The 27372-nt window shown below is 43.1% G+C and overlaps 1 protein-coding gene across 1 annotated transcript in view; it reads left to right on the forward strand.

Annotated features, from left to right (window-relative positions):
* Positions 1–27372, forward strand: part of FAM135B (family with sequence similarity 135 member B) — a 144324-nt gene that overhangs the window by 12064 nt on the left and 104888 nt on the right. Inside the window, exon 2 of the mRNA XM_086465062.1 lies at positions 13980–14059. Within this exon, the coding sequence (XP_086321188.1) occupies positions 13980–14059 (80 nt within the window). The remainder of the gene's footprint in view (positions 1–13979; positions 14060–27372) is intronic.

Raw genomic sequence — 27372 nt, forward strand, 5'->3', positions numbered from 1 at the left:
TCTCTGCTGCTGTGTTGTTCAGTACTGCTCTGGTGTGATTTTGTCTTCTGTGAAAAATTTCTCCTGGGAGAAAATTTCCGAAACACAAGTTTTTGTGAATTCTTACATGATTAATATTAATATTTTTAGGATTAGCTCAAAAATGAGGTAGAGCTTTAGCAGAGGGGACAGATTCATGACGCAGTTGAAATGAAAACTCTTTTTACCTTTCTATACAGACTTTCTGTATAAAGGAGAGAGGACTGCCCCGGGCTGGACACAGCCGGTTCCAGACGGCTCCAGCGGCCCCACCGGAGAGGAGGAGGAGGAGGAGGGGGGCAGGAGGTGGTGCAGGCCCGGAGCAGGGCTCCCCTGCAGCCCTGGCGAGACCCCGCTGGAGCAGAGCCCCCCCTGCAGCCCGGGGAGGGCCCCAGGCCGCAGCCGGGGGCTGTTTCCCGCCGGAGCTGCGGCCGTGGAGAGCCCGGGCGGGAGCAGGTTGTCCCTGCAGGGCTGCAGCCCGGGGAAGGGCCCGCGCTGGAGCAGGAGCCGTGGGAGGAGGGAGGAGCGGCCGAGAGGGGCTGCGAGGGACCGACCGCAACCCCCAGCCCCACCCCTGCGCCAGCTGGCAAGGGGCAAGAAGGTAGAGGAGCTGGGAATGAAAGATTAAGGTTCAGATTGGGAAGAATGCGGGGAGAGGAATCAGGAGTGAAAGAATGTGGCTGGCTAAGCCTCGGAAAAAGGAGTTGGTGGGCGGGAAGTGTTTTAGTTGTTGTTTCTCAGCATCCTACTCTACTTTTGAGTAGCAATAAATTAATTTGCTCTGAATCAAGTCTGTTTTGCATGTCATGGTAACTGGTAAGTGATCTCCCTGTCTTTATCTTGACCCAAGAGCTTTTATAGTCTTATTTTCTCCCCCTGTCCTGTTGAGGCAGGGGAGTGAGAGAGAGGCAGGGCAGGATCTGGCAGCTGGTACAGGTCAACCCACAACACCTAGGTCCACCTTCAGGTGTGCATTCTCTGACTGAAGATGAGTAATGCTCTAAGTCCTGTGGATTTCCTGCCTCTCTAACTGCAAGTTCAGCTGTGATAGCTCCTAATTTTTACTGATCAAATTTTTATGCTGTTCTATTTGGTCTAATAAGACTGCAATCTCTCTCTTTTGTCACAAGTGCTTCCTGTTCTGCCTCTAACTGTTCCTTTAGCACTCGATCAGAACTGTCTTCTGTAGGTATGCCATGCCTTGTATCATCCAATTTAAACTGTAGAGCAGACATCTGAAGCAGGTTATTGTACTGTTGCTGTTGTAATCTGTCTTCATTTTGTTTTAATTCTGCTTCCACTTTTTTAATTTTTTGTAGTTGTTGTTCCAACTAGCTTACAGTCTTTGAGACTTCAGTACCTCTGCGTATCTGTACTAGTTTCTCTATTTCTTTATCATAAGCTTTATATTCTTGATGGTTTTGCTCCTTTTCTAATAAACACTTCTTGTATTAATTCATCTTCTATTTTATTTGTTTGCAAAAAATCTACCTCATATTCTCTAAACATTCCAGAAATCTTTGATGTTACTGTAAGTTTTAGTATTCTTCCAGTTCCTTAATTTCTTGCATCCCGTTAATTTTTCCTTTCTATAGCTTACTTATCCATCAGTTGGCCACTGGTTTTCAAGCTGGTTTTCAGGGACTAGAATTTACCTGTTTAGATATACAGGCTCCAATAATTACTTAGCCAAGTCCTGATTACTACGCAGTTGTTCTTTATGTTTCACATCCTATTTTTTCATTTGAGAGGGCAAGCTCAAATGGTGCTTGCCTGCCTGACTCTGAAGCTCTAATTTCTCCTTTGCTGAAAAAAAAATCCCACTTCCAGTCCTAGAAAGTATTTATAATAGGAGCCAAGGGGTTGTATTATTTCTTTTACAGTTTTGTGGCATATCACTTTCTTTTTATTGTCTTACAGAGTTGTACAGGATAGGTAAAACATCAAAAAAAATGCTCTGTTTGTACAAAAACTGTACAGTTTTTACTCCATGTTTGAGTCATGAAACACTGAGAAGTGTCTACATTTCCTAGCTGTTGTTTGAGTGTTTGTTTCTGATTCTGTAGTGAGATCTTTAGTGTTTTAGAACAGGGAATGCTGCCTTTTTGTTTTGTTTCTTTATTTGTAACAGGTATGACACAGCCATTTCTTAATCTGTGTTTATATTTCATAGGAGTTACCCTCATAAATAAGGCTGTCTCTTTGAATTAAGAACCTCATTTTGAGAAAACCTTAACAGGAGAAAATTTAGTTGTAACGAGTTCTAGGAATCAGGCTCCAAGAGGGAACAGGATGAAACTCTGCTCTCAAACCCACCTGAGACCTGTTAGGAAATGGCTGGCAGAGTTCAAGGAATGTCTTGGACAACTCTCTTAGTCCTATGATTTAGTTTTAGGTAGTCCTGCGAGGAGCAGGGAGTTGGACTCAGTATGGGTTCCTTCCAACTTGAGATATTCTATGATTTAAGTGCAAAAAATATACTCCCCCTCAAAATACCCAACAAGAATAAGGAAAGCTTCCTTTCAGCAGAAACCACTGAAAGAGTGTCTATGTACTTCTGAGATAAATTTCTGTTTTCTGACAGGTACCTTAAGAATTAACCTGGACCCAGACAGAAATGCTGAATTCTCAGAATTTATGATGGGTGTCTGTTTTGAATTCATCTTTGCTCTGGTACCGATCTGCCATCACTGGGCTCAGTTTTATGCAGCTCTGCATTGCTTTTGGGAAGTGTGCTGTGTGCTATTCCCAGATGCTTCAACATTGCACTTGCCGATGCACCTGAGCAGAGTGGAGATCTGATGTGTTCGATCAGTGATGGAAAGCAGGGACAGTAACACCAAACTGCTATGGGGAGAAGAGGCAGCAGTGAGCGTGAATTTCCCTTGGGCTCCTGTAAATGTCGGGCCTTGGTAGGAGCCACTTTCCAATTACAGTACGGTAACGTGGCTTCCCTCCTATCCTTGTTCAACCAGCCAGCCAGCCATGACTGAAACTGAGTCCAGTGATGGCAGATCAGTACCAGAGCAATGGTGGCTGGGACCATGGACCAGGAGACCATCCTGAAATTGTGAGAGATACAGGCATAGCCATGGGACAAATCAAGCCTTGTGCTGAGGCCATGCAGCCTGACCTATCTGCATGACTTTCTTCCACCATGGGAAGTGTTCCACTTGTATGAGACTTCCAGAATTTGAATTGACCAATTTAGTGAAAGCAGAATTTAGGGATCTGCTGGATAGACTAAGTGTCATAAGTTGTCTTGGGATCATGATTCACTGAGTGTCAGATTACACTGCATGTCCACTTTGCTCATGTCCCCAAACCTCCTTATTTTGGAAAATAGTTCAGAGTCAATGGCTAGAAGATGCTCAGGTTTTGTGTTCATTTAGGATTAGACAATTACCAGGTTGTGAATGAAATTAAAATCTCTCCTTGCTCTGCTGGGCTAAACATACCCATTTTGTCCCAAATCCGTTTACACCTCTGTTTCAAGGTCACTTTGGCTTTCAGTCTTCTGGGAAGTTCTGTGATATGAAAAACTTTGTATAATTTTTAAAGCAGTGGCCTCTGAGAAGTCATTTCCCGGCTAGCATCTTCTGTTGTCTCTGGTGGGATACAAAACTTAACAAACGTCATCTACCTGGACTTGTGCAAAGCATTTGACAGTGTCCCACATGACATCTTTGTCTCTAAATTAGGGAGACGTGGATTTGATGGATAGATTACTCGTCAGGTAAGGAATTGGCTGGATGATCGCACTCAAAGAGTTGTGGTCAACGTCTCAATGTCCAAGTGGAGACCAGTGATGAGTGCCATCCCTCAGGGATCGGTATTGGGACCGGTGCTATTTAACATCTTTATCGGTGACATGGACAGTGGGATTGAGTGTAGCCTCAGCGAATTTGCCAATGACACCAAGCTGTATGGTGCTGTCGACAATGCTGGAGGGAAGGGAGGCCATCCAGAGGGACCTTGGCAGGCTGGAGAGTTGGGCCTGTGCAAACCTCATGAAGTTCAACAAGGCCAAGTGCAAGGTCCTGCACCTGGGTCGGGGTGATCCTAAGCACAAATACAGGCTGGGCAGAGAACAGGTGGAGAATGGATTGAGACCAGCCCTCTAGAAAAGGGCTTGGGGGTGTCGGTTGATGAGAAGCTCAACATGACCCAGCAATGTGCGCTTGCAGCCCAGAAGGCCAACTGAATCCTTGGCTGCATCAAAAGTGTGGCCAGCAGGTTGATGGAGGCGATTCTCCCTCTCTGCTTTGGTGAGATCCCACCTGGAGTACTGTATTCAACTCTGCAGCCCCCTACATAAGAAAGACATAGATGTGTTGGAGCGGGTCCAGAGAAGGGCCATGAAGATGATCATGGGGCTGGAGCACCTCCCCTATGAGGACAGGCTGAGAGAGTTGGTGTTGTTCAGCCTGGAGAAGAGCAGGCTCCGGGGAGACCTTATAGCAGCCTTCCAGTACTTAAAGGGGGCTACAGGAAAGATGGGGAGGGATTCTTTATCAGGGGGTGTGGTGATAGGATGAAGGGTAACGGTTTCAAACTGAAAGAGGGGAGATTTAGATTAGACGTAAGGACGAAGTTCTTGACTGTGAGGGTGGTGAGGCACTGGCACAGGTTGCCCAGAGAAGCTGTGGCTGCCCCCACCCTGGCAGTGTTCAAGGCCAGGCTGGATGGGGCTTGGAGCAACCTGGTCTAGTGGAAGGTGTCCCTGTCCCTGGCAGGCGGGTTGGAACTAGGTGATCTTGAAGGTCCCTTCCAACCCAAACCTTTCTCTGATTCTATGAAATTTAGTTTAAATAACCACATCTCCAGACCCATTTATCCATTTCAGTCTACAAGCATTACAGAAATATGTTGGAACTCTCATGAGACACCATATTTGTCTTATTCTAGTAAAAAAGATGTAACATAAAATTTTGAATTAAGAAAGAAAAAGAATGACCTTCAGGAATATTCAGCTCATTTTATATCTCTCTGAGACTACCACAGTATAAGATTTTCCAGGTGCTTCAGTTAGAAGAGCACAAAATCTCTCCATCTCTAGCTGTTCGTATAATGTAAGAGCAGATTGAAAAAGGTTCCTACTTGACTGTGAGACTAAATTAAGCTCTGTTTTCAAGGTTTCTTACTGCCTTTGAGACAAGCATGTAAGCGCTTATATCCTTATTTGGGTCCTAATTTTCCTGCCCTTTCCCTGTCTCTTTTTTCCAACAATAAAGAACGTTTATTTCATTTTACTCTACTGTTCAGCATTCTATCACCCACTCCTCTTCACCCCTACTTTACTGAAAAGGATCTTCACCCCTACTTTACTATGCTCTCTGAAAGGGAAATGAAGGGCAAATTGTTTTAAGAGTGCGGATATGGGACCAAATAAAAGGCAGCATTGCTACCTTGATAAGCATAAAAGGGCAAGAGCCCCTGAGGTGAGCATAAAAGGAGATTTAGAGAGTGCTGGTTGGTGTAATTGTCAGAGAGCTACAGGGATGCAAGGGCTAGAGCTTTTATGGCCTGTAGGGTTGCAAGTTTCTGCAGAGAAGAGATGTTCTGATGAAATCTGTAAGAAGCTAGAAGAATAAAAATGATCAAGGTTGTGGCTTACCTGGATCCAAATGAAAGCCTTGCCTCAAAAGCATCAAATGCCAAGTGTAGGCTCCAATTCAGTGACATACTGAAATATGGGAGCTCTCCCATTAACTCTAGTGCTCATTTGCCAAAGTTGTTTACACCTTTTCCATGTTGTACCCAGAGCACTCAGCTCTTGAGAGCTTCCAGCCCTAAATCCTGGACTTAAGATATATCTATCTGTGTTTGATCCTGGGACATGCTGAGCACCTTCAGAAGGTGCTGAGAACCCTTGCATACTGTTTGCTTGGGTGAGAACGAATCACACCAAGTACCTCTCAGGTCTGCAGAACCGGACAGCATTTGTTATTAAAACAGGATTTTCTGGCAAAATAAAAAATCAAAGGGGAGGTCTGCCATACATGTAGGATTGAATGATTTCCTCTTATTGAATGCACAGCTCCCTTTGTTGTGCTTCTTTGTGTCTGCATGCTACAGCCTCCTTTGGGATGAGAAGTTTGCTTTCTGTAGACCCACTATGCCTTCTAGCCAGAGAGAAGGGCTACGTTACTTACTATGTTGCAAGGAGGGTATGGATTGCCCTCCTCTTACACTATTCATTTTAGACCTACCTTCATTAAAAGTTAAAGAGCCTGAGAGTAAAACTGGGTGGAGAATTGTAGAAACTCGATGTGATAAATGGCTGTGGAGTCCGGATTGGAGTGCTGCAGTCATGTTTGACTAACCTGCTGTCGTGCCCCGGCACAGCAGCTGTGGGCATCCTTGAGAAAGCTGCCAGACAGACCTGTCACCTTGTTCAATGTTTGTGTAAGACTGAGCATTGAGGACGGAGGAAAGCCTCCCTCTTGCCACCTGCAGTGGCTTCCAAAGCAAGGGGAAGGTGGTGCTCCTCCTACTTCCAAAAAGGTTGGAAAGAAATGCTGATGGTGGGAATCGTGATGGCTGCTGTGAACAACCACCTACCACCTACTGGTAGCTCCTGTGCCATGCACTTTCTTTTTTTCTGGGGCTCTTCTGTATACTGGCAGGAGCCAGTGGTAGAGTTAGGTCAGAGAGGCTTCTTGAAAGAGCATTGAATTGAGAAAATATCTGGATGGGTCTTTGTAGATGTGTGTAGGTTCTCAGGAAATATTACACAACTGAAATGTTCTGAAATAAGCTTGCAATTTAGTTTCAAAGTTTACATTTAAGTTGTATGGGTTTTTTGATCACTTCAGAATGCAACAGCATAGGAATGATTTTTCATTTTTTTAATTTAATAGTACATTTAAAATAAGTAAGACCTTTATGATAATCCACCTTGTATTCTCTTCCAAATCAGTTTACTTCCAGCTCCTGTAACAATCAAGTCAGAGATCAAAATGGCCCTGTTATTTATGTGATTCTTTGTGGCATAGTGCCAAACTCTTCGGCTGCAAAATGAAATATACTTCACTTCTATGTAAAGAAAAATACTTTTGTAATTGCAAACATTGTGTATCTGTGGTGGGTTAACCTTGGCTAAGGGTGAAACTTCCACCCAGTGGTTCAGTCTCTCCTCCTCCTGAACAGGACAGGGGGAGAAAACAGGATGGAAAAGCTCATGGGTTGAGGTAAGGACAGGGAGATCAGGACAGGGAGATCACTTACCAGTTACTGTCACAGGCGAAACAGACTCAATTTGGGAAAAATTACTTTAATTTATTACCAATTCAAATGCATTTTGGTAGTAAGAAATAAAGACAAGCACTAAAACACCTCCTCTACACCCTTTTCTTAGGCTTTTGGCTTGAGCCTGAGGGAAAGGAGGAGCAAGAAAGAACAGTGTCTCCCTTCCCCCCCTACCCTTCCCCAGTCCCACCTTCACTCCCCGACTCCCGAGGGGCGCAGGGGTGGGGCTGGGGGTTGCGGTCGGTCCCTCGCAGCCCCTCTCGGCCGCTCCTCCCTCCTCCCACGGCTCCTGCTCCAGCGCGGGCCCTTCCCCGGGCTGCAGCCCTTCAGGGACAACCTGCTCCCGCCCGGGCTCTTCACAGCGACAGCTCCGGCCAGTGAAGGGGGTGATGGCAAATTCATTGCTACTAGGGTGACCCATGCAGTCTGTCTCACAAGAGAGAAGGAACTTGAAGTGGTATGCACTGACTGTGTAAATAACGTTGGTCCTGCGAATAAGAAGGATCCATGTCCTATAAATTATTTGGAAATTTACTAAGCTTCCCCTAAAAGCAAATTGGCTTTTTCATTCCTGCTTCTGTTAGGAGGGTGTTTCATAGTCTTACTCCTTTGAGAGCTACAACTTCTTATGTCTAAATTGCATTTATTCATGGGCAATTTATATGTGGTTGTTCTTGTGCCAATGTTGTACTTTCTTGTACCTCACTCTTCTTCTTCCTTCCTGATGTTTTTCCTCCCAGTGTATTTATAGATGGAGAGGGGATCTGATTGCTCTGTGTTTTGCTGAGTTAAGTGTGCCAAGTTCCTTTAGTTCTTTTCTTAAAATCAGCTTGCTGTTTCCTGATCTTCCCTTCACAGCGCCTGTTCCGCATTAACTGGCAACTTTCCATGGTCTCCCTATTTTACTGAAGCCAAAATAAGCTTTTCTGCACTGCTTGTGTCTTAAAAAAAAAACCACGTAAAAAACCCAAAACCCAACAAATCAGCTGTTTACTCGAAGAGAGGTACTACCTAGCCTAACTCTAATAAGCCAGACTTAGCCTAATTGTTGTAAAGCAGGAACTGTATTGCAATTTCTCATTTATTTCCTAATTATTCTTTCTTTCAAAATCTGCCATAAAGGCTTATGTATTTCTGGGGCCGCAGTCAGGGACCCATACTGATGTCCATTTCACCCCTTTGCAAAATGACTGTTTAGCTTCTGCTCATCACCAGCCCTTCTGTACCTTTAGGGATTTCTTGTATTTGTTGTAAACCTGTATTACCGAGTGTCCAGTTCACGTGACACTTCTGCCAAGGCTCTTCAGCTTCATCTTCACTAGCCGTGCTGACCTCCTTGATTTTGGCACCTAGGCTGTGATCTTTTTCAAAGCATTGTACTCCTTCCCTTCAGCCTTCCTAGCTGTATTCTTCATGAAAAAAAAAAAAGTAAGCAGGAGGGCAAAATAGCTTGTTATTTTTGTAGGCAATACCTCATTTATTATTACTGTCAGCCCCGTATCACTATCAGGCAGTCCCTTCCTGCACATATGTGGTGAAGGACCTCCTGTAACTGTTTTGGTGGCTTTTGCAATGTTTACTTCAGCCTGATGTTCCAGTTTTAGGTATAGATTTTGACCTCCAGGTCCTGTTCCTATTCTTTGTAGTTTTTCTGTTCATGCCTCATAACATTTTGGAGAGGTTCGCTCAGCTGGGTAGAGATAAAGCCCTTGTCTGTTGGATTCCTTCTCAAGCCTGAAATGCAGTCAGCAACTACTTAAACAAAGAAGAAGCTGTGTCTGTGCAATTGCCTCCACGCAGATAACAACCCACCCTCAAGGCTCTGCTGCCACAGTGTCCACACAGCAAATATTCCACTCAGATGAGAACAGGTCATGCAGACTTTAGGCTCAGGCCACTAAACTGGTCCCTCTTTTGCTTGGGTGGATTGGAAAAGGCTGGTGAGGATGACCAGCCTATGAGCCCACTTCCTCACGAGAGTATTAAGAGCCAGCTGGACGTGGTTCGCCCCATTCTGAGGGAAACCAGAAACACTGTATGGTCAGCTGTCCCTGCTGCTTCTCAGTATGAGTTTTGCCATTTGTAGTTCTGACAGTACCTCACTGTAACAGAAGGAGTGGTCTTAGCATGTCAAAATCATTTTCCATCTACTGTCGTGTTAGCAGGGACCGAACACAGTATTCAGTCATACAAATGTGGATTTTTGTAGAGGTACTGACAAAAAAGTGTTTTATTTGTTACTTGTGCTCACGTTAACATGGTTCTGGTTTACATCTTGGGCTCACTATTACTTGTACTGGCACAGCCAAGAGGTGTGTAAGGCAGTGGGGTGTCAAGGCAGAGATACTTATCTACGTTTGCTGCTGAAAAAAATGTCTGGGACTCTGCATCTTGCCACTGTATTTTGATCAGGAAAACCCTCCTCACAATGCACAAACTATTATGAATGATATTCCATGAATGTCACTGGGCTGTTGGGGGACTTCGGTCTGAGGTCTTCTACATCACTGTCCTTCTCTGCCATTAATCTAATTGACCAACAATGTCACTACCTTGAGGTGCAAGGCACTGCAATGACACAAATGTCATTTGCACAAATGTCACAAAATTGCACAAATCTTAAAACATCCAGCTTCACAGTATGGGAGCAGAAACCCTCCTTTTTTTGTTTTTGCTTAGGCATAAAGTCACTGTTTGGCAATTCCTTCCTGCCTGCAAAGACTCAGAGGGAGCTCTGAGGAGGAATGGATAATATTTGCCTGTCTTGTGATTTAAATATTGATATGTGGTTTAAAAATAGAAAAAAAACAGGTAATGGGTTTTATTCAGTTTCCTGTATGGAGGCTGTTCATTTTAACTGGACAATAAGAGGTCTGGTGAAACTCAAATGAGGATGTCTTCATTTTTTCTGGCCACCCAAGGTGAAGCTGTTCTTTGCTTATATTCTGCTTGTGATATTTGTAGCGTCCTTTGGAGCTGCTAACGTTTTGCTTGAAACTTTCATTGAAAAATTACATGTTCTCAAACATTTTCAGGGAAACTTCAATTTTAAAAAGAATACACTGATAAATTGTGAGCATTCCTATTCTTATTTAATTTTTCATTTAATCTTTGGGTTTGAGCCTGTAACACTTTCACTGGCTTGTGTGTTAATTTCCATGAATGTCACTGCGGTGTTCGGGGACTTTGATCTGAGGTCCTCTACATCACTGTCCTTCTCTGCCATTAATCCAACTGACCGACAGTGTCACTTTCTTGAGGTGCAAGGCATTTCAATGCACACATGTGCACAATCGCACAAATCTTGAAACGAGATATTCAGAAGCCTCTTGTGTCTTCTGGGCACAGGACCATTCTCTAAAATCTTTCTTCAGGAAGAATGTATCTAATTCCATGATGGTTTATACTGGAATTGCTTTATGCTATTGCCAAGGCCAGACCCTTTGGCATCAGGTGCCAAGCAATCTGCAATAAATCATTTATTGCTAACTGATTAGTGTCATTCTTTTTATTAAGAATGAAAACATGTTTCGTCACCTATAAAATATGAGTGACATTTTTGACTGGTACTGCAGACCTTACTAGTCTCCAGATTCTCTTTACATCTGGACCTTTAACCTTAAGAGTTCCTTAGGTTTCTATGACTTTTCTATGCAGTTTTTGTTTTGAGCAGTTAAACTTGGTGAGTACACAGGAAGATGTCTATTTATAACTTCCAGAATACAGCTCACATTCAAATGAATTTGCCAAAATAAAGGTGATGAACAGAGAAAGGTTAAAACATGATGAAGATGTAGCTCCTTTATGCCATTACACTTATTTCATTTTGCAAAGGAAATAATAAAGGGTGGAAATAACCTTGTTATGAAGTCACCAGTATTGAGGTATTTTCATGTGTTTTTGATATCCAAGGCAGTATTCTAGTCAGCAGTTCTAGTCTGGACAATGAGTGAAACCAAGGTCTGCCCAGCATCCTCTCTTAGGAGCTGAATATCTCCAAGTCTACAGAGAGTTTTAACTACATGGTCGTTGAAACTGGCATCTTCAACACCTATGTATAGTCTCCCCAGCCTTAGGAGACTTAATCTGAAGCACCAGCCAAGCTGTTGGAAACCAGTTTCCTAATGAAAGTATTTAGGGCTGCTTGAGATGCTCTAACATAAGACACACGATGAGGTAAGGCAGACATGATCATAGTGTGGCAGCAGGTAGCCAGCTAGACATTTCCTGAAGGAGCCGCAGCCTGTGGAAGGGTCTACATTGGAACAGGGAATGTGTGAGGAGGATGGAGTGGCAGAGAGAGGCTGTTATGGACTGACTGTAACTCCCATCCCCATACCCCTGAGCTGCTTGAGAGGAGTCAGAAGGAGTGAAGCTGAGCCTGGGAAGAAGGGGGTTGGGTGCAGGGAAGGTGTTGTTTTAATGTTTGGTTTTATTTCTTACTACCCAGTTGTGAATAAATGAAATAAATTTTCCTTAAGTTGACCCTGTTTTGCTTGTGACACTAACTGGTAAGTGATCTCCCTGTCTTTATCACATCCTATTTTTCATACTATTTTCTCCCACTGACCTGTTGATGAGGGGGTGAGACAGCATCTGGGTGGGAATTTGGCCCTTAGCCAAGGATAACCCACCACAACCTTAAGCAGCAAAAATCTAGAAGAGGTAGCCAGACAGTTATAGGATGTTATTCTTTGGAATAAGTCTAGTGGAATGGACACATAGTAAACCATTACTATCTGCATAATGAGGAGCCCTTGTTTGGATATACTATATCATATAAACATACCCTGTTTGGATATACAGCTTAGACACAAATCAGGCCATATCTGCAAGCACTTGTGAGATACGAGGAATATGTAAATAAATAGATGAAAATAAGGGTAGGAGAGAGAAGGCAGAGAAAGGGGGATTTACACCAACATGGTGTTACAGCAGGTCAGTGGCAGATCTGCAAACACGTGGAGGTATTCTGAGCTAAAATGTAGTGGATTAGGTACTGTACACTGCCTCTTACTCTCCATTCATGAAAGTGGTGATGAGTGAAGACTGGGATGAGGTTTTTTCCTCTGTTTAGACTGAGCTCATTGTTGTGGTTTGAGCCCACCCAGCCAGCAACAAAGCACCATGCAGCTGCTCCCTTACCCCTGCCCGGTCCCCTGATGGATGGGGAGGAGAAAATACAACCAAAAAGCCCAAAGGTCCAGACAAAGGACAGGGAGGGCTCACTCAGCAGTTATGGTCACAGGCAAAAGACAGACTCCACTTGGGGATAACAACATCAATTTAATGAACAACCACCACCACCAAGGATAATGCGAAATACAACCAGGTCTTAAAAACAACACACCTCCACCCCTCCAGTCTCCCCAGGCTCAGCTCTGCTCCTTCTTCCTCCGCCAGCAGCGCAGGGGGCAGGGAATGGGAGTCACAGTCCGTCCGGCACAAGGGGTCTCCACTGCTCCTTCCTCCTCAGGGAGAGGGGCCCTCGCAGCCCTCCCCTGCCCCACCGCGGGGTCCCTCTCCCGGCAGACATTCCTCCACCCACTGCCCCAACGCGAGTCCTTCCCGCGGGGCCGCAGCTCCCCAGAACCCCCCAGCGCGGGTCCCTCCCGGGGCTGCCGCCCTCCCGCCGACGGGCGGCTCCAGTGCGGGCTGCCTTGGAGCCACGGCTGCTTCGGGCCCGGGCCCTGCTCCTCCGGCCCGGGGCCCTCCGCGGGCTGCAGGGCGACCTCTGGGCCACCGCTAGGCTCCAGGGGCTGCAGGGGCTCAGCCGCCACCCCACCATGGGCCGCAGGGGAACCTCTGCTCCGGCACAGCTCCCCCTCTCCTTCCTCACTGACCTGGGTGTCTGCAGGGCTGTTTCTCTCACACCCACCTCCTCTTCTTTGCTCACCAAGAACGAACCATGAACAAAAATCTCACTCAACACGTTCTTTCACTCTTAAATAGTTATTGTCAGAGGCGCCATTGGCCTGGCCTTGGCCAGAGGCGGGTCCGAAATTGGAGCCAGGGGATCTTCTCAAAGCCTTTTACAGGAGCCACCTCTGCAGCCCCCTCTCCTGCTACCAAAACCCCATCAGACACTAAACCATCCCAACCATGTGTAATTTAAGCCAGTGAAATTACTGATAATTTCATTTTCTGTCTTCCTTCATCTAACACAGTGATCACCTACGGGACAGCAAATAACTGGAATACAGCTGGTTTAGATATGATTAATGCTAATATTTTCATAATGTGGTAGCCTCAATATGGAATAACAGAATGATAATCACTATGTATAAATTGAATTTTCCTAGATGTAAGATTAGCACATTTGTTGTCTTTCCACAGAAGTTTCCTCTTTGTTTTGTATTAAGTTTCTCTCACTCCTTGTCTGATCTCACTGCCTTTTATCATAGCTATTTCTCTATATCTCTTTTCTCTACAAGAAGCCAAGAGCTTTTCACAATTTTTCGTCATTAGTCACATCAGACCATTGTGTCCACTCTGTCTCCTGTAAAATAGGAGAGGCCTGATTAAAAGCAGTATAAACCCACTTTATTTAAAACTAAAAAGCAGAAGAAAAGACTTGTTTCTGAGCATGCCTGTTCTCTTGAGCATTTCTGTTTGAGTGTGGATGCCCTGGATGTGTTCTCACAGAATTTTAGGTTGGATCAAATGGTCACCTATCTAACAGTATGTAATTTTTAATTCTTTCTCCCCAGGTATTACCAGGTAAGAGCTGGACTGAAGATCCCATCCAGGATTCCTCACCGGCTGTTTGCTACGATTGCAGGACAGACAGGTAAGCAGGTCCCAGAAGGATGTGACATGACTGGAAGTGGAGCATCATGGAGGAGGAGAGTGTGGGTGGGTGAGTGTCTACGTTTAGCCTGTACCTGGGGCTAAACTATAGCAGTTCCTCTGTCACCCAATGACCCCTCACCAGCTGGGAAGATGAATTGGGAAAAGGAAAGGGGACTTGTTTGTTGAAGTGAAAACAGATTTAATGGAACAGCACTAATACCAACAAAATATACAAAGTTATACTCAGCACAATGAGCATGTGACAGTCATAATCAATGGGAGACCAGTCCTCGTAACCAGGGCAAGGCCAGAGAAGGAGCAGGGAGAAAAGAAGCCCCAACTGTCCTCAACCAACTTCCCCTTTTTATAGGGAGCAGACGTTTATGGTATGGGATACACCTGTTAGCCAATTTGGGTCAGCTGCCCTGGCTTTTGCTCCTCCTAGCCTAAACACCTGGCCAGCTTGAAACTGCTAACAGCTTACATACCATGGCTGGCCTAAGATTCTGTCTCAGCAAAACCAGGACAGTGGGGAACAGGTGAGCCTACATTTGGATCCAAACCTGGATTTCCCTGATGATCAGTGGCTGTACATCTGTCTGTTCTGATATGGGTTTAGGCTGAGTTGGGCTTGAGTTTTGGTGCTTGTGTCTGCCAGAAAAGCAGAGCAAATTCTCACCATCGTATCGGCAAGCAGTCTCTTATTTGTGGTTTTCCTGCTGACAATGGAAAGAGTTGGTTTACTATTCTAAGTGATTTCTGGATGAAAATTGTTTCAGTGTATAGTGAGTTCACCCTGGCTGGATGCCAGGTGCCCACCAAGCCAATATATAACTTCTCCTCCTCAGCTGGACAAGGGAGAGAAAATACAATGAAAGGCTTGTGGGTTGAGATGAGGACAAAGAGAGCTCACTTACCAATTACTGTCATGGACAAAACAGACTTGACTTAGGGAAAAATTAATTTAATTTATTACCAATCAAATCAGAGTAGGGTAATGAGAAATAAAACCAAATCTTAAAACACCTTACCCCTACCCCTCCCTTCTACATCGACCCAACTTCACTCCTGATTTCTCTACCTCCTCCCTACCAAGCAGTGCAGGGCACAAGGAATGGGTGTTGCTGTCAGTTCATCAAACATTGTCTCTGCTGCTTCTTTGTTCTCATACTCCTCCCCTGCTCCAGCGTGGAGTCCCTCCCACAGGAGACAGTCCTCCACGAACTTCTGCAGTTCTCCATGAACTGTTCCAGTGTGGGTCCCCTACAGAGTGACAGGTCCTGCCAGGAGCCTGCTCTAGTGTGGGCTTCCCATGGGGTCACAGCCTCCTTGAGGTGCATCCATCTGCTCTGCCATGGGGTCCTTCACAGGCTGTAGGGGACAGCCTGCCTCACCAACCAAGGTCTTCACCACAGGCTGCAGGGGATCTCTGCTTCAGCACCTGGGGCACCTTCTTCCCCTCCTTCTTCACTGACCTTGGTGTCTGCAGAGTTATTTCTCTCACATATTCTCACTCCTTTCTTCAGCCACAGGTTTTTGTTTTTTGTTTTTTTCTCTTCTTAAATATGTTGCCACAGAGGCACTACCACCATTGCTGATGGGCTCAGCCTTGGCCAGTGGCAGGACCACGTTGGAACTGGCTGGCATTGGCTCTATCAGACATGAGGGGGAAGCTTATAGCAACTTCTCACAGAAGCCACCCCTGTAGCCATCCCTGCTACCAAAACCTTGCCATGCAAACCCAATACACAGTGTTAACAATAGCTTGTAGAGAATAACTTGTAGAGACCACTTGACTCAATATTATGCATAGAGGAAAAAAAAATGTGAGTGCAGGACTAATGAGTACCTGAGCTTCGATATCAGTTTTTGTTTTTTACAATTTTTCATTTCAAAATTGTCCAGTTTAATATTATATTGTGGATTAAAGGTTGTTTTAAAAAATGTATTTTTCAATTTGTAAGTCCGGTACAATTAACTAAGATACATTAAAATACAAAATTATGAGACAATTTGTGTTTGTCTAAAATGCAAAGTTATCCAAAAATATGAAGAGATCACCCGAGAAATAATTCCCGAACTCAAAATCTGAATAAAGACATTTCTTTGGGAAATAAATAAATAAATATATGTAGTCCAGGTTTGGAGAACCTCTTAGTGTGAAAAATCTCCAAGGAAGAAAGAAAATTTTTTTCATCATGTTCCAGTGTAATTCACCCTTGTCATATCCAGAATCCCCTGGAGTTCCTTTGCTCTCTGGAAATGCCCTCAAATTACAGTAACTTCTGGCATAAGTAGTCTTGAACTAATGAAATATTCTCAGTATGAAGATAGCTAGAATTTTACATTCCAGGGGCAAAACCCCCTCAACAACAAACAATAGAAAACCCAAACTACCCCTGTTCTGCATTGAAATGGGCAAGGCTATATTATTTAAGGAAGAAACTCAACAATTTTCTGTATTTTTTTTTTATACAGATTAGTATTCTGCCTGATGCCTCTTCAGTGTCTCATCTTCTTTCACCTCTGCTGGAAACAATTAATGTAAAAGCATGGGCAGAAGAGAGGCGAAGCAGGCAGTGGTTACAGGATTAGCAGCTGACTTTCATAGTGCTAATGAAATCCAGACTGGAGTCTAATAACTTTATAGGGCTAACATCAAGACAGGGGGCATTTAAGCTGTTATGGCTTTAAACAGTTTTTCCTTGGCTATCTTCACAAGTACTTCCTAATTGATTTCATAGGTCTGCAAGAGAGCATCGTTTAATGGGACTCAACTTAAAGGCGAACAGGCCATAATGTTCTTTTTGTTCTCATGCCACTGAACTCTCTCAGTACAGGGATAGCTGGGATAGGACTAATTAAATTTCTGTACATGTTTCAGTAAGACACTCCTAATAAAATAGTATTATAACAAAACAAGGGTCTTATAAAATAGTGAATAAACTCCTACTTCACCAACAAGAATGAATACAAAATAGATGGGATTCATGAGTTTGGTTTAAAGGAAATATTTTTAATCTTTTCCTTATCAGGTGCATAGGATCTATGAGAACTGAGAATATATTTTGCAAACAATTATGTAAATTTATAAAGTAAAATCTGTGAATATATGCAGTAATAAAAAATATAAAGTATGTAAATATGTAAAAGAAATAAGAGGTAGTATTTGTCTTCCAGTGCATGTGGCTTTTAATTTTTATCGTTTTGCAGGATTTACAATAAAACCAAGGGAACTGACAGCATTAGAGATGTTTGCTTCCCGCTAGATGTTTTCAGCAACAGAGGCCAAAAAAAAGTCGTTTTCGAGAATTCAGCAGAGGGGAAGCTGAAGCCTGTATCGGGCATTCCCTTGGTGGTTGTCAGCCAAATCTGAACAGCAAGGACTCCATCCATGGTACAGGACTGACAGGTTGTACAGGAAGCCTTGATGACCTACTACATGGTCCACAGGTTGGCTGCTTCCTGTCTACACTGGGAAAAGAATTGGCTATATGCCCCAGTCAAAGCGAAGGGGAGCTGTGTTGGAGCCCAGTAGCCCCTGTGGTTTGGTCACTTAGCTCACCAGGGCTCCACATTAGCTTGTATTGAGTCAGGCTGTATGAACATAAATATGCCATGTAGCATATATACATATGCATGTATAAATATATTCATAAAAATATATACCTTTCATTCATACTCCTAAGCATTTTTAGCAAGGTAGGTTTCCTTAAAGACAAGAGAAGACTGGTGGCTGGTGGCTTTTTCAGCAACAAAAAGGCTTGTTGTGCGCAGTCTTTAGTTGCTCTCATGCAGATTTTCAGCCCCTACGAAATTTAGCTTCCTGTCTTAGAATAGATATCATGAGTGATGCAGCCTGCTTTTGGCTTATAAAGAACAAATTATACTCTCTGCTTCTTCTCATGCAGCTCACAACAGCACATACTTTGTTGGCCTCGGCATCGGTTCTGCAGGGCTAAGCTAATGCAGCTATATATTGAAACTAAACTCTAGAGTTGACTTTCTGAGTGGATTTATGGAGCTTTTGTTTCTGGTGCTCTTCAGCAGCATGGCTTGTTAAAGTCACCATGTGGTGGTGTCCACCTGCAGCATACAGTGGTCTGAATCTGCCTGACTCAAGCACTACCAGCTAAAGGAACAGGGAAAATGAGTATGATTCCTCACAGTAGCGCATTTGTATACTTAGATCCTTGGCTGAGTTGTTTTATGATCCACTAAGTGTCTTCCATAAGTTTTTAGGCTACTCTGTAAATTCTGGGACAAGGTTTCATGAAAGTTATAAATACACAGTCATTCAGTGATATCCAGGCTATAGATACAAGATGAAAGACTGCAGGAGTTTATCCTAAAAACATATCTTAAAAAATATTTTTATTTTAAAGTTTACACTTAGGCTTACAAGATCATTGGTCAAAACAATGGGACAAATACTACTGGTCAGAAACTATTAGGATTATCTGTTTTGTCTTGATTTCCTGCACCACCTGAAAGAGTGGCAAATGGTGGGGACCAGGAGAATAGCGTAGGTGAGGATTACCTAAGGAAGATGGTATGCATGGGTGGGTTTGTGTCTGGTGGGGTTTTGGTAGTGGGGGAGGGGGCTACAGAGGTGGCTCCTGTAAGAGGCTCTCGGGCTCCAATTTCAGACCCCCCTCTGGGCAAGGCCAGGCCAATCGACAACTTTGTGAATAACTATCTAAGACTGAAAGAACGCGTTTGAGATTTTTGTTCATGCTTCTTTCTTGGTGAGCAAAGAAGAGGAGGTGGGTGTGAGAGAAACAGCCCTGCAGACACCCAGGTCAGGGAGGAAGGAGAGGGGGAGCTGTGCCGGAGCAGAGGTTCCCCTGCGGCCCATGGTGGGGTGGCGGCTGAGCCCCTGCAGCCCCTGGAGCCCAGCGGTGGCCCAGAGGTCGCCCTGCAGCCCGCAGAGGGCCCCAGGCCGGAGGAGCAGGGCCCGGGCCCGAAGCAGCCGTGGCTCCGAGGCAGCCCGCGCTGGAGCCGCCCGTCAGTGGGAGGGCGGCAGCCCCGGGAGGGACCCGCGCTGGGGGGTTCTGGGGAGCTGCGGCCCCGCGGGAAGGACTCGCGTTGGGGCAGTGGGTGGAGGAATGTCTGCCGGGAGAGGGACCCCGCGGTGGGGCAGGGCAGGGCTGCGAGGGCCCCTCTCCCTGAGGAGGAAGGAGCAGCGGAGACACCTTGTGCCGGACGGGCTGTGACCCCCATTCCCTGTCCCCTGTGCTGCTGGCGGGGGAAGAGGGAGCAGAGCTGAGCTCGGGAAGACCGGAGGGGTGGGGGGAAGGTGTGTTGTATTTAAGACCTGGTTGTATTTCTCATTATCTTTGATGGTGGTGGTTGTTTGTATTAAATCTATGTTGTTATCTCCAAGTGGAGTCTGTCTTTTGCCCGTGACCATAACTGGTGAGTGAGCCCTCCCTGTCCTTTGTCTGGACCTTCGGGCCTTTTGTTTGTATTTTCTCCTGCCCATCCCTCAGGGACGGGGTAGGGGTGAGTGAGTGGCGATGTGGTGTTTTGTTGCCAGCTGGGTGGGCTCAAAGCACGACAATGTGGTAAATCTTAACAGCGTTACTGCCTATGAAGAACATGAGGGTGAATTATATTGTTGAAGACTGCAGCTAAGCCAAATCTCAGGAAAATTATAAATTTTAACTTCCTCTGCCGTGTTTTGTAGTCTACACACCACCTGGATGCATTACTGTTTCGAGAGAGAATTATTCTTCATTAGTGAAAGTTACAGGGTTTTTTATAAGTTTTGTTTCTAGCCCCAGTATGCTTCATTCTCATGTACTGCAGTGGTGGGTAGTTGCTTGCCTATCAGCTTGCCTAGCTCTTTGCCTTACAGGCCAAGTAAATTTTTTTGATGGGTGAACATTAAGAAAAAACTATTTTGCATGGTATATAACTAAAAAATTTACTTAGGACTTTGATTTGTGTCCAGATTTCCTTTGTTTCTCCCATACAAAAGTCCTACATTACTGATTTTGAAAACTTTTTGAATAGACAAATATTTTTGAAAACTCGGCTTGAAAATCTAGCTGCAAGTGGTATCAAGTATTGAAGAAAAATTATTACCTCAAGGCTAATCTTTATTAGATTGTAGCAGTGTTCCACCTAATTTTGGTCAGTTAAATGGGGTTATTGTCTAAGAGTGCAGAATGCCAAAGACAGCCAAGGAATGGGATTCTTTCTTCATCTATCTCATGTAAGGCAGGGGAGGGAAGATGCAATGTTTATTCGAGACAAGTCAAGAAAAAGTAGCTGTGACTGCTGTTACACATCAACTCCTTTGACTGGTGATGTAGAGGTGTTTCATGTACACAGACTTTGATGCTTTCTCATAAAACGGAATATCTGACCTTAGGGGATAAGGAAAAATTAGCATGATTTAAATTATGGTACGCAAAAAGGAAAGTAGGAGAGAATATCAGAAAATTAAGAACATTGCTGTAACCTGTGTCTGCCTTGTGCTATACAAGGTCATGATCACCCACACGGAATGCTTTTTCCTACAAATTAAATGCTGTTCTGTGACTACCTTGCACCCAAGACTTAATTTGAAGGTTTATTTATGTTTCTGATATGCTCCTTAATGAACTGTTTGTGCTTGTTTTTAATAAACCATTAGTGATCCTAATCTCTTTATTAGTATTTGGATATCTCAAAGAAGTTGCTGGTGAAGGAATTCTACTTTGATTATTAAAGAAGAACCTTTTCTTGTAAATGGCTTCTTAATGCAGTCAAAACAACCATTTGCAGTTAGTTGCTCATTAAAGCAAAAAGGAAGCAGAACCATGACTTCCAGAATAGTATGAAATCACAGTCATTAGTTTCAGTAACTTTTTGAAAGGTAATTTCTGCCTCCATTAAGTGAAGATAAGCTTACTGCTTTTTGAAGCAGGAGAAAAGGGGGAAGAGTTCATGATTTAGCAAACACATGGTTTTGTTTTCAAAGCTTACTAAAGTAATTTGAAAATAAATATTTTACATATAAAATAAAGGATACCTGACAAATGCAAATTATATCTAGAGGGGACCTTGCTGTGAGAGAAGTTATCTGGGGATGAGTTGTCTTAGAAAACATTATTAGCTGTGAGATTATAAGAGATGGTCAGACATTTCAAGAATTGTTAATTCACAGTCTAAACAGAACTTACTCCATGATATTCCAAGAGAAAAGAAGAAAGAAACTGGAAAAAAAAGATGAAAAAGGAGTAAACAGAAAATACCTCTGACTGATGTGCTGCTTCTGTGTGCATGTGTCAATCCTCTTCCAGTCAAGGCCTTTCATAAATGGCTCAAATAGATGGAAGCTGAAAAGACTTATTTGTGGCTGGGAGGTTTTCCATTGCAGACCCTGAACTATGCAGGACACCCTCCCTTCCCCCCCTCCAGAAGCTGGGGCAGATGGCAGTGGGGTAGTCTTGGAGATGCTGAACAGCATTCCAACGCAAAATTGAGATGTGGTCAGCGGAGAAAGCCAGAACTAGGAAGAGCCTGTAAGCACCAACACCTGCCACAAGTCTTTTCCCACAGGCAGTGAGTCTGAGGCAGAAAACTTCATCAGCAGTGGCCACCTGAAGGTCTGGCAGAAACCAGCTCCAGTTGTTCAGATGAAAACAGCCAACACAGTGTTTCTGCTTGAGGCCAAGAGTGAACTTCAGCTCAGTGCTTAAATTGGCCATACGGCTTTTCCAGACGCACCACTCTGGTGTGAATTGGACCTTCCCACATCTCTCTTCTCTTCCAGGTATACTTACATGTCTTATTTCCCCACACAGTGATCCTTGCTGCCTTCAGTCTAATGTAAGGTTCAGTCTTGCAAGTCCTTTAAAATCCATCACTGCCATTTGCACTAATTCAGTAGGTAGATTGTATGCAGACAACTGTTTCCTCCTGCTCTGCACGGACAAAAAACTATGTGGCATCCTATTGTGATATCCTGTACTTTTCTCAGGGAATTTTCTCATCTGAATTAACATTTGGAATAAATATATGGAGTGGCAGTTACACAGTTAGGTGACATAGCAAATGAGTATTTGTTCACCTACGTTTCCAAAGCACCGAATTATTTTCAGACTTAAAGTCTCTAATGGAACGAGGCTCTTAGGGAGCTGGCAATGACTTCAGAAACAGAAGTAAACATAATGAAAAGCATAGATTCTGTTTGTTTTAACAAAACATTAAGTTTTTAAGGAAGCAAAGACAAAATTTTCTGTTGATCCTAAGTGTGTCAGCAATTTTATCATCTCACATTTCAGCATGTCTGAGAAATTAACCTTGGTTTATAGAGTAATACAGTGAGATAAGAGACTGTATTTATGTTAGGATCTTTCATACAAGGAAATTAATAGGACATCTTGCTTTTTATCATCACTGAATCTATGTATTGGTAGAGAGGTAGTTTTATGTAATTCTTTCCATGAGGCTAATTTGAAATGTCAAAAGGCAAAGTTAAGATAAAGGTTTCGTCTCAGAAATGTGCAGCTCTAATCAAAAGTCACACTGAGGGAGAAAACACTCTGAACTTTTTGATCAAGCAATTTAAAAATAATGGTGTCTCCTTTAGAAATTATCCTAAATATAACATCTGCATTTATTCCAAATATAAATATGCTAAACATAATATTTCAAAACTAAAACAAGTCTCTTCAAACATTTAAATAGGAAAATTTGATGACGCATTGAAGGAGTTTGAGCCTGAAAAAGGCTGTCTTTGCACTTTAAAATTAGGCTTATTTTTGCTCAGTTGTACAAATTGAGGGTCTGCACAAGTATTCCTTTGATTCAACCCTGGTTTGTTGCCTTTAGAGCCTAAACTTTCAGAAGTCGCTGGTTATTTTTATTGCTATAATCTTTTTTTTTTTTCATCCTTTTTTTTTTTTTTTTCCTTCAACCTGAAACACTAAAGTTTCGGCAGAAAGGTACTTGTGAAACTGGGATGTCAAAATGGGCTAACTACATAAACTATCACAGCTGAAAGTCTGCAATAGGTTCTCATATTTCCTGTTCACTGAGTGACAAAAAGGCAAAGTCTCATAAAAAAATTGATTGAAAATGTGACATTATGAAAATTTTGACAATTAACTGTTAGAAATTAGCATATAACAATTTTATATAGATACAGGAGGAAAAAACCCACAAAAATGTACCTAGAATTCTATGCAGGAGACAATCTTGTTTTACCAGCAAAGCTCCTTCAAGTCTGTCATCAGAGCCAGAACCAGAACGGGTTTGCCTTCATAGTTCATGGGAGCTATACATTCCTGTGAGGTCGAAATACCTGAAAGGATGGTACAGCAGAGTTAGTGCGAAGATTAAATAACAGGTATATTGCCCTTCTACAGGTATAACTTAAAAGTGAAAGTTTGTCCCACACCCCTTGAATTCAGTGTGAACTTGGGGCAGTATTGTGTACCTGACAGCTGTAATAACCTTGTATTCCCTTTACGTAAGATATATCAGAGGCAATACAACATACTGAAGAGTTCTATAAAATACTAGAAAATTCTGCAGAAGATGTGACTGTGCTGGATTTATATTAGCTAAGAAATAGGCAGAAATCACAACTACGTGTTTTCATAGAATCATAGAATCATTAAGGTCGGAAAAGACCTTTAAGATCATTGAGTCCAACCGTAAACCTAACACTGCCAAGTCCACCACTAAACCACGTCCCTAAGCACAACATCTACATGTCTTTTAAATACCTCCAGGGATGGTGATTCAACCACTTCCCTGGGCAGCCTGTTCCAGTGCTTGACAGCCCTTTCGGGTAAGAAATTTTTCCTAATATCCAATCTAAATCTTCTCTGGTGCAACTTGAGGCTGTTTCCTCTCATCCTATCACTTGTTATTTGGGAAAAAGAGACCAACACCCACCTCCTTTCAGGTAGTTGTAGAGAGCCTCAGCCTCCTCTTCTCCAGGTTAAACAACCCCAGTTCCCTCAGCCGCTCCTCACAAGACCTGTCCTCCAGACCCTTCCTCAGCTTCGTTGCCCTTGTCTGGACACACTCCAGCACTTCAACGCCTTTCTTGCAGTGAGGGGCCCAAAATTGCACACAGCATTCAAGGGGCAGCCTCACCAGTGCCCAGTACAGGGGCACGATCACCTCCCTACTCCTGTGGCCACACTGTTTCTGATACAGGCCAGGATGCTGTTGGCCTTCTTGGCCACCTGGGCACACTGCTGGCTCATGTTCAGCCGGCTGTCAACCAGCATCCCCAGGTCCTTTTCTGCCAGGCAGCTTTCCAGCCACTCATCCCCAAGCCTGTAGTGCTGCATGGGGTTGTTTGTGACCCAAGTGCAGGACCCGGCACTTGGCCTTGTTAAACCTCATACAATTGACCTTGGCCCATCGATCCAGCCTGTCCAGATCCCTCTGCAGAGCCTTCCTTCCTACCCTTGAGCAGATCAACACTCCTGCCCAACTTGGTGTTGTCTGCTGTTTTCTGCTGTCGTCTTTCTGTTTTTCTAAAAACTGTTTTCTACATTTTTTAGAGAGATCAACTCCTAAAAGAAAGGGCTTAGACACCTGTGTTGAAGGCTATGAATCACAAATTAAGGGAGGATCTTCTATGCATCCAAAATGCAGAAGGGAGTGAGGGATTATATGAAGGAGCATGCAGCATGGCTGCATGTTTGTAGACATGTGTTAGAGGGTTCCCCAGTAAGAAGCGAGCTCATTTAGCATGATTACATTCTCAGTCACGTCAACCTCTTTGTAAGTTTAACCTCCAGATTTAGCAGGTAATTCTGGGTTGAATATTTTGCTACCCAACCAAGGTGGCAAATGTGAAGTCTCGCCAATCATCTGAGCTGAAAGACTTTAGGGTCTAAATTAGTAGGAACTAAATGACGACAATTTCAGGGAGGTGCAACTGTATTTTTGTATGGAGACCACAAGTATTTCTAAGCTTTTCTTTAAAATACTTATAGATGGTGGATTATGTCCCAGTGTTTTGCCTGGCAAATCATTACAGACATGCTGCAGGGAGCGATGGCTTCTTGAGACTATAGATCGACAGGATGTACTAGTGATGATGGGACATAGATGATCATAAAAAAATAGGACTTAAATATCCTGAGATCTATAGATGACAGTTGCTAAGTAAGAAGTAGATACTCATTAGTTAAAGCATATGTATATTCTCTTAACAGTTACAGGTAATAGTGGTTCTTCCCTGGGGACAGTATCTTACATGATTTATATATAAGCTTTCTAACAAACGTTATTTCACCAAGTTTTCTATACTAGCAGGAAATGGTTGTGTTCTAATTTTGTGTTAGGCTGTATTCTAAGGGCAGGCAATAAATCATCTGTAACCTGAGTTATGGCTGTGAGATGGAAGAAGTCCTGGGAACCTGTGACTAAGGGTAAAAATCATCCTATTTAACTGCTGATACCTATGCTATGCGTGTCTCCACCTGAGTTAATCAACCAGTCTCCTTTCATAGTCAGGAGAGAGAAACAGGTAATTTGAGGGAGTAATTTAACATATCTATTTTAAGATGAGTTGAATGACACCTATTTCTGTCCATTTACTATAAAAAAAGTTGCAGGAACTTCTGCAGAGAGACACATTTCCATTGTGTTTGTAAAAGACCTGGAACAAAAAGGCTGTGATTGCAGTTTGTGCCTTCATGTATGTATGCATGCAAATTAGGCAAGTAATAATAAAAAGTAGGAAAGGTGACATGGTATACAGTGAGAGCAAATGCCACCCTTGTCTTTCCCAGCAAATAATCAATGATAGCTTGATTCAGGATTTTGCATAATGCTTCGGAAAGGTTTTTCAGTGTAAAATATAAGAGAAAGGAGAAAACTCTGGTGTGAGAACAACGTTCTTGTTCTTTTCTTTGGACCTCATTCTGCCACTAACAGCAAAAAACCATAAATGATCTGAAAAATGAATTCACATTTTGTTTCTGGAATGAGACAGTGTTTTATTCATTGAAAATGAAACTGTGGAAGTGGTCTTTGTTTACTTACAGTTTTTAAGACTAAAACTATGATTATATTTTCACCATAAATTTAATCGATGAACAAAGAATATACTAGGAAAGAGAAGCCAGGCTTGAATTTTCACGAACTAGGAAATGAATTTGAGGTTCAGCAATGCATTCTGTGCTGTTTACAGTCCTCTAGGGCATTACTCTGTGGTCAGTAGCTCTGAAGCTTAACACTATGTATTAGATGTGACCATAAATTAGAAAAATGAGAGAATTTTCTGTGCATTCAAGTGTACATGTAGGTCTTTCAGAAGTATTTGATTAATTTACTATTCCAGCCAAGGAATACTGGTTAGTTTAATTTCCGTCGATCATATTGACAGGGACTGCTCTGAAAAATCTTGTGGCCTACAGATTAAAGCAGGGAACGTAGACAGCAAGACAAACTGTGTGCCCTTGCCTCTGTCATATCTGTAAAATGATGATACTGGTTCAAAGATGCAAATGTGTATATATAAAACTTAATAACTTTCCAAAGGTGTAAGATAAACAACAGGAATCCAAATAGCTAGAGATATACCCTCTAGCAGGTGATTCAAAATCTTCCATCAGCAGAAAAGCTATGTCCCAGGTAGGATAATGATGTCACAATGAGAGGGAAAAGTTCTGTATTCCTTTATGTCCAGAAAGTTCATGGATTCCTTTATGTCCAGAAAGGACCATTTTTATAGCTAGTCTGATACCCTCTGATCCTAAGCCACAGAACTTCAACCAGAGTTTTGTGCGCAAAGCCCACCTCTGGTGTTTCAACTGTGGCATATCTCTGTAGAATGATGTTCAATGTTAATTTTTAAGTGAGAGGGGTGTGTTCTGGGGTGTTGTTTTGGGGTTTGTTTTGTTGCTTGGTGTTTTTTTTTTTCATTTCCACTTGAGAGAAAAGATTGGCCTGCTTTCTATGAATAACTTCTTATAGTAGAAATAAGTGTAACACCCCTTGTCTTTCTAACAGCTGTAATCAGGTATTTAATATCTTCTTTTTTTGGTGGTTTTAGTTAGTCTTCATCTTCTTCATTTTCTCCTTATTGCTGAAAGAAGGAAAAAAACCCAACAAATCAGATACAATCTGATAGAGCTTTGAGCAACGTAATCTAGTGAAAAATGTCCTCGTCCATGGTAGGGGTGTTGCAACTAGGTGAACTTTAAACTTCTTTTCCAACCCCAGCCATTCTATGATTCTGAGTATGAATTGTCATGACCACATGAACAAAGCATGTGGGTTTGAATGCAGTAATTTCAATTTTCTTTTTACAGTTGCCTTATAAACCCATTAAGCATGAGAAGA

Source organism: Leptosomus discolor, chromosome 5 (assembly GCF_034619465.1).
Source record: "Leptosomus discolor isolate bLepDis1 chromosome 5, bLepDis1.hap2, whole genome shotgun sequence".
Taxonomy (NCBI): Eukaryota; Metazoa; Chordata; class Aves; order Leptosomiformes; family Leptosomidae; genus Leptosomus; species Leptosomus discolor.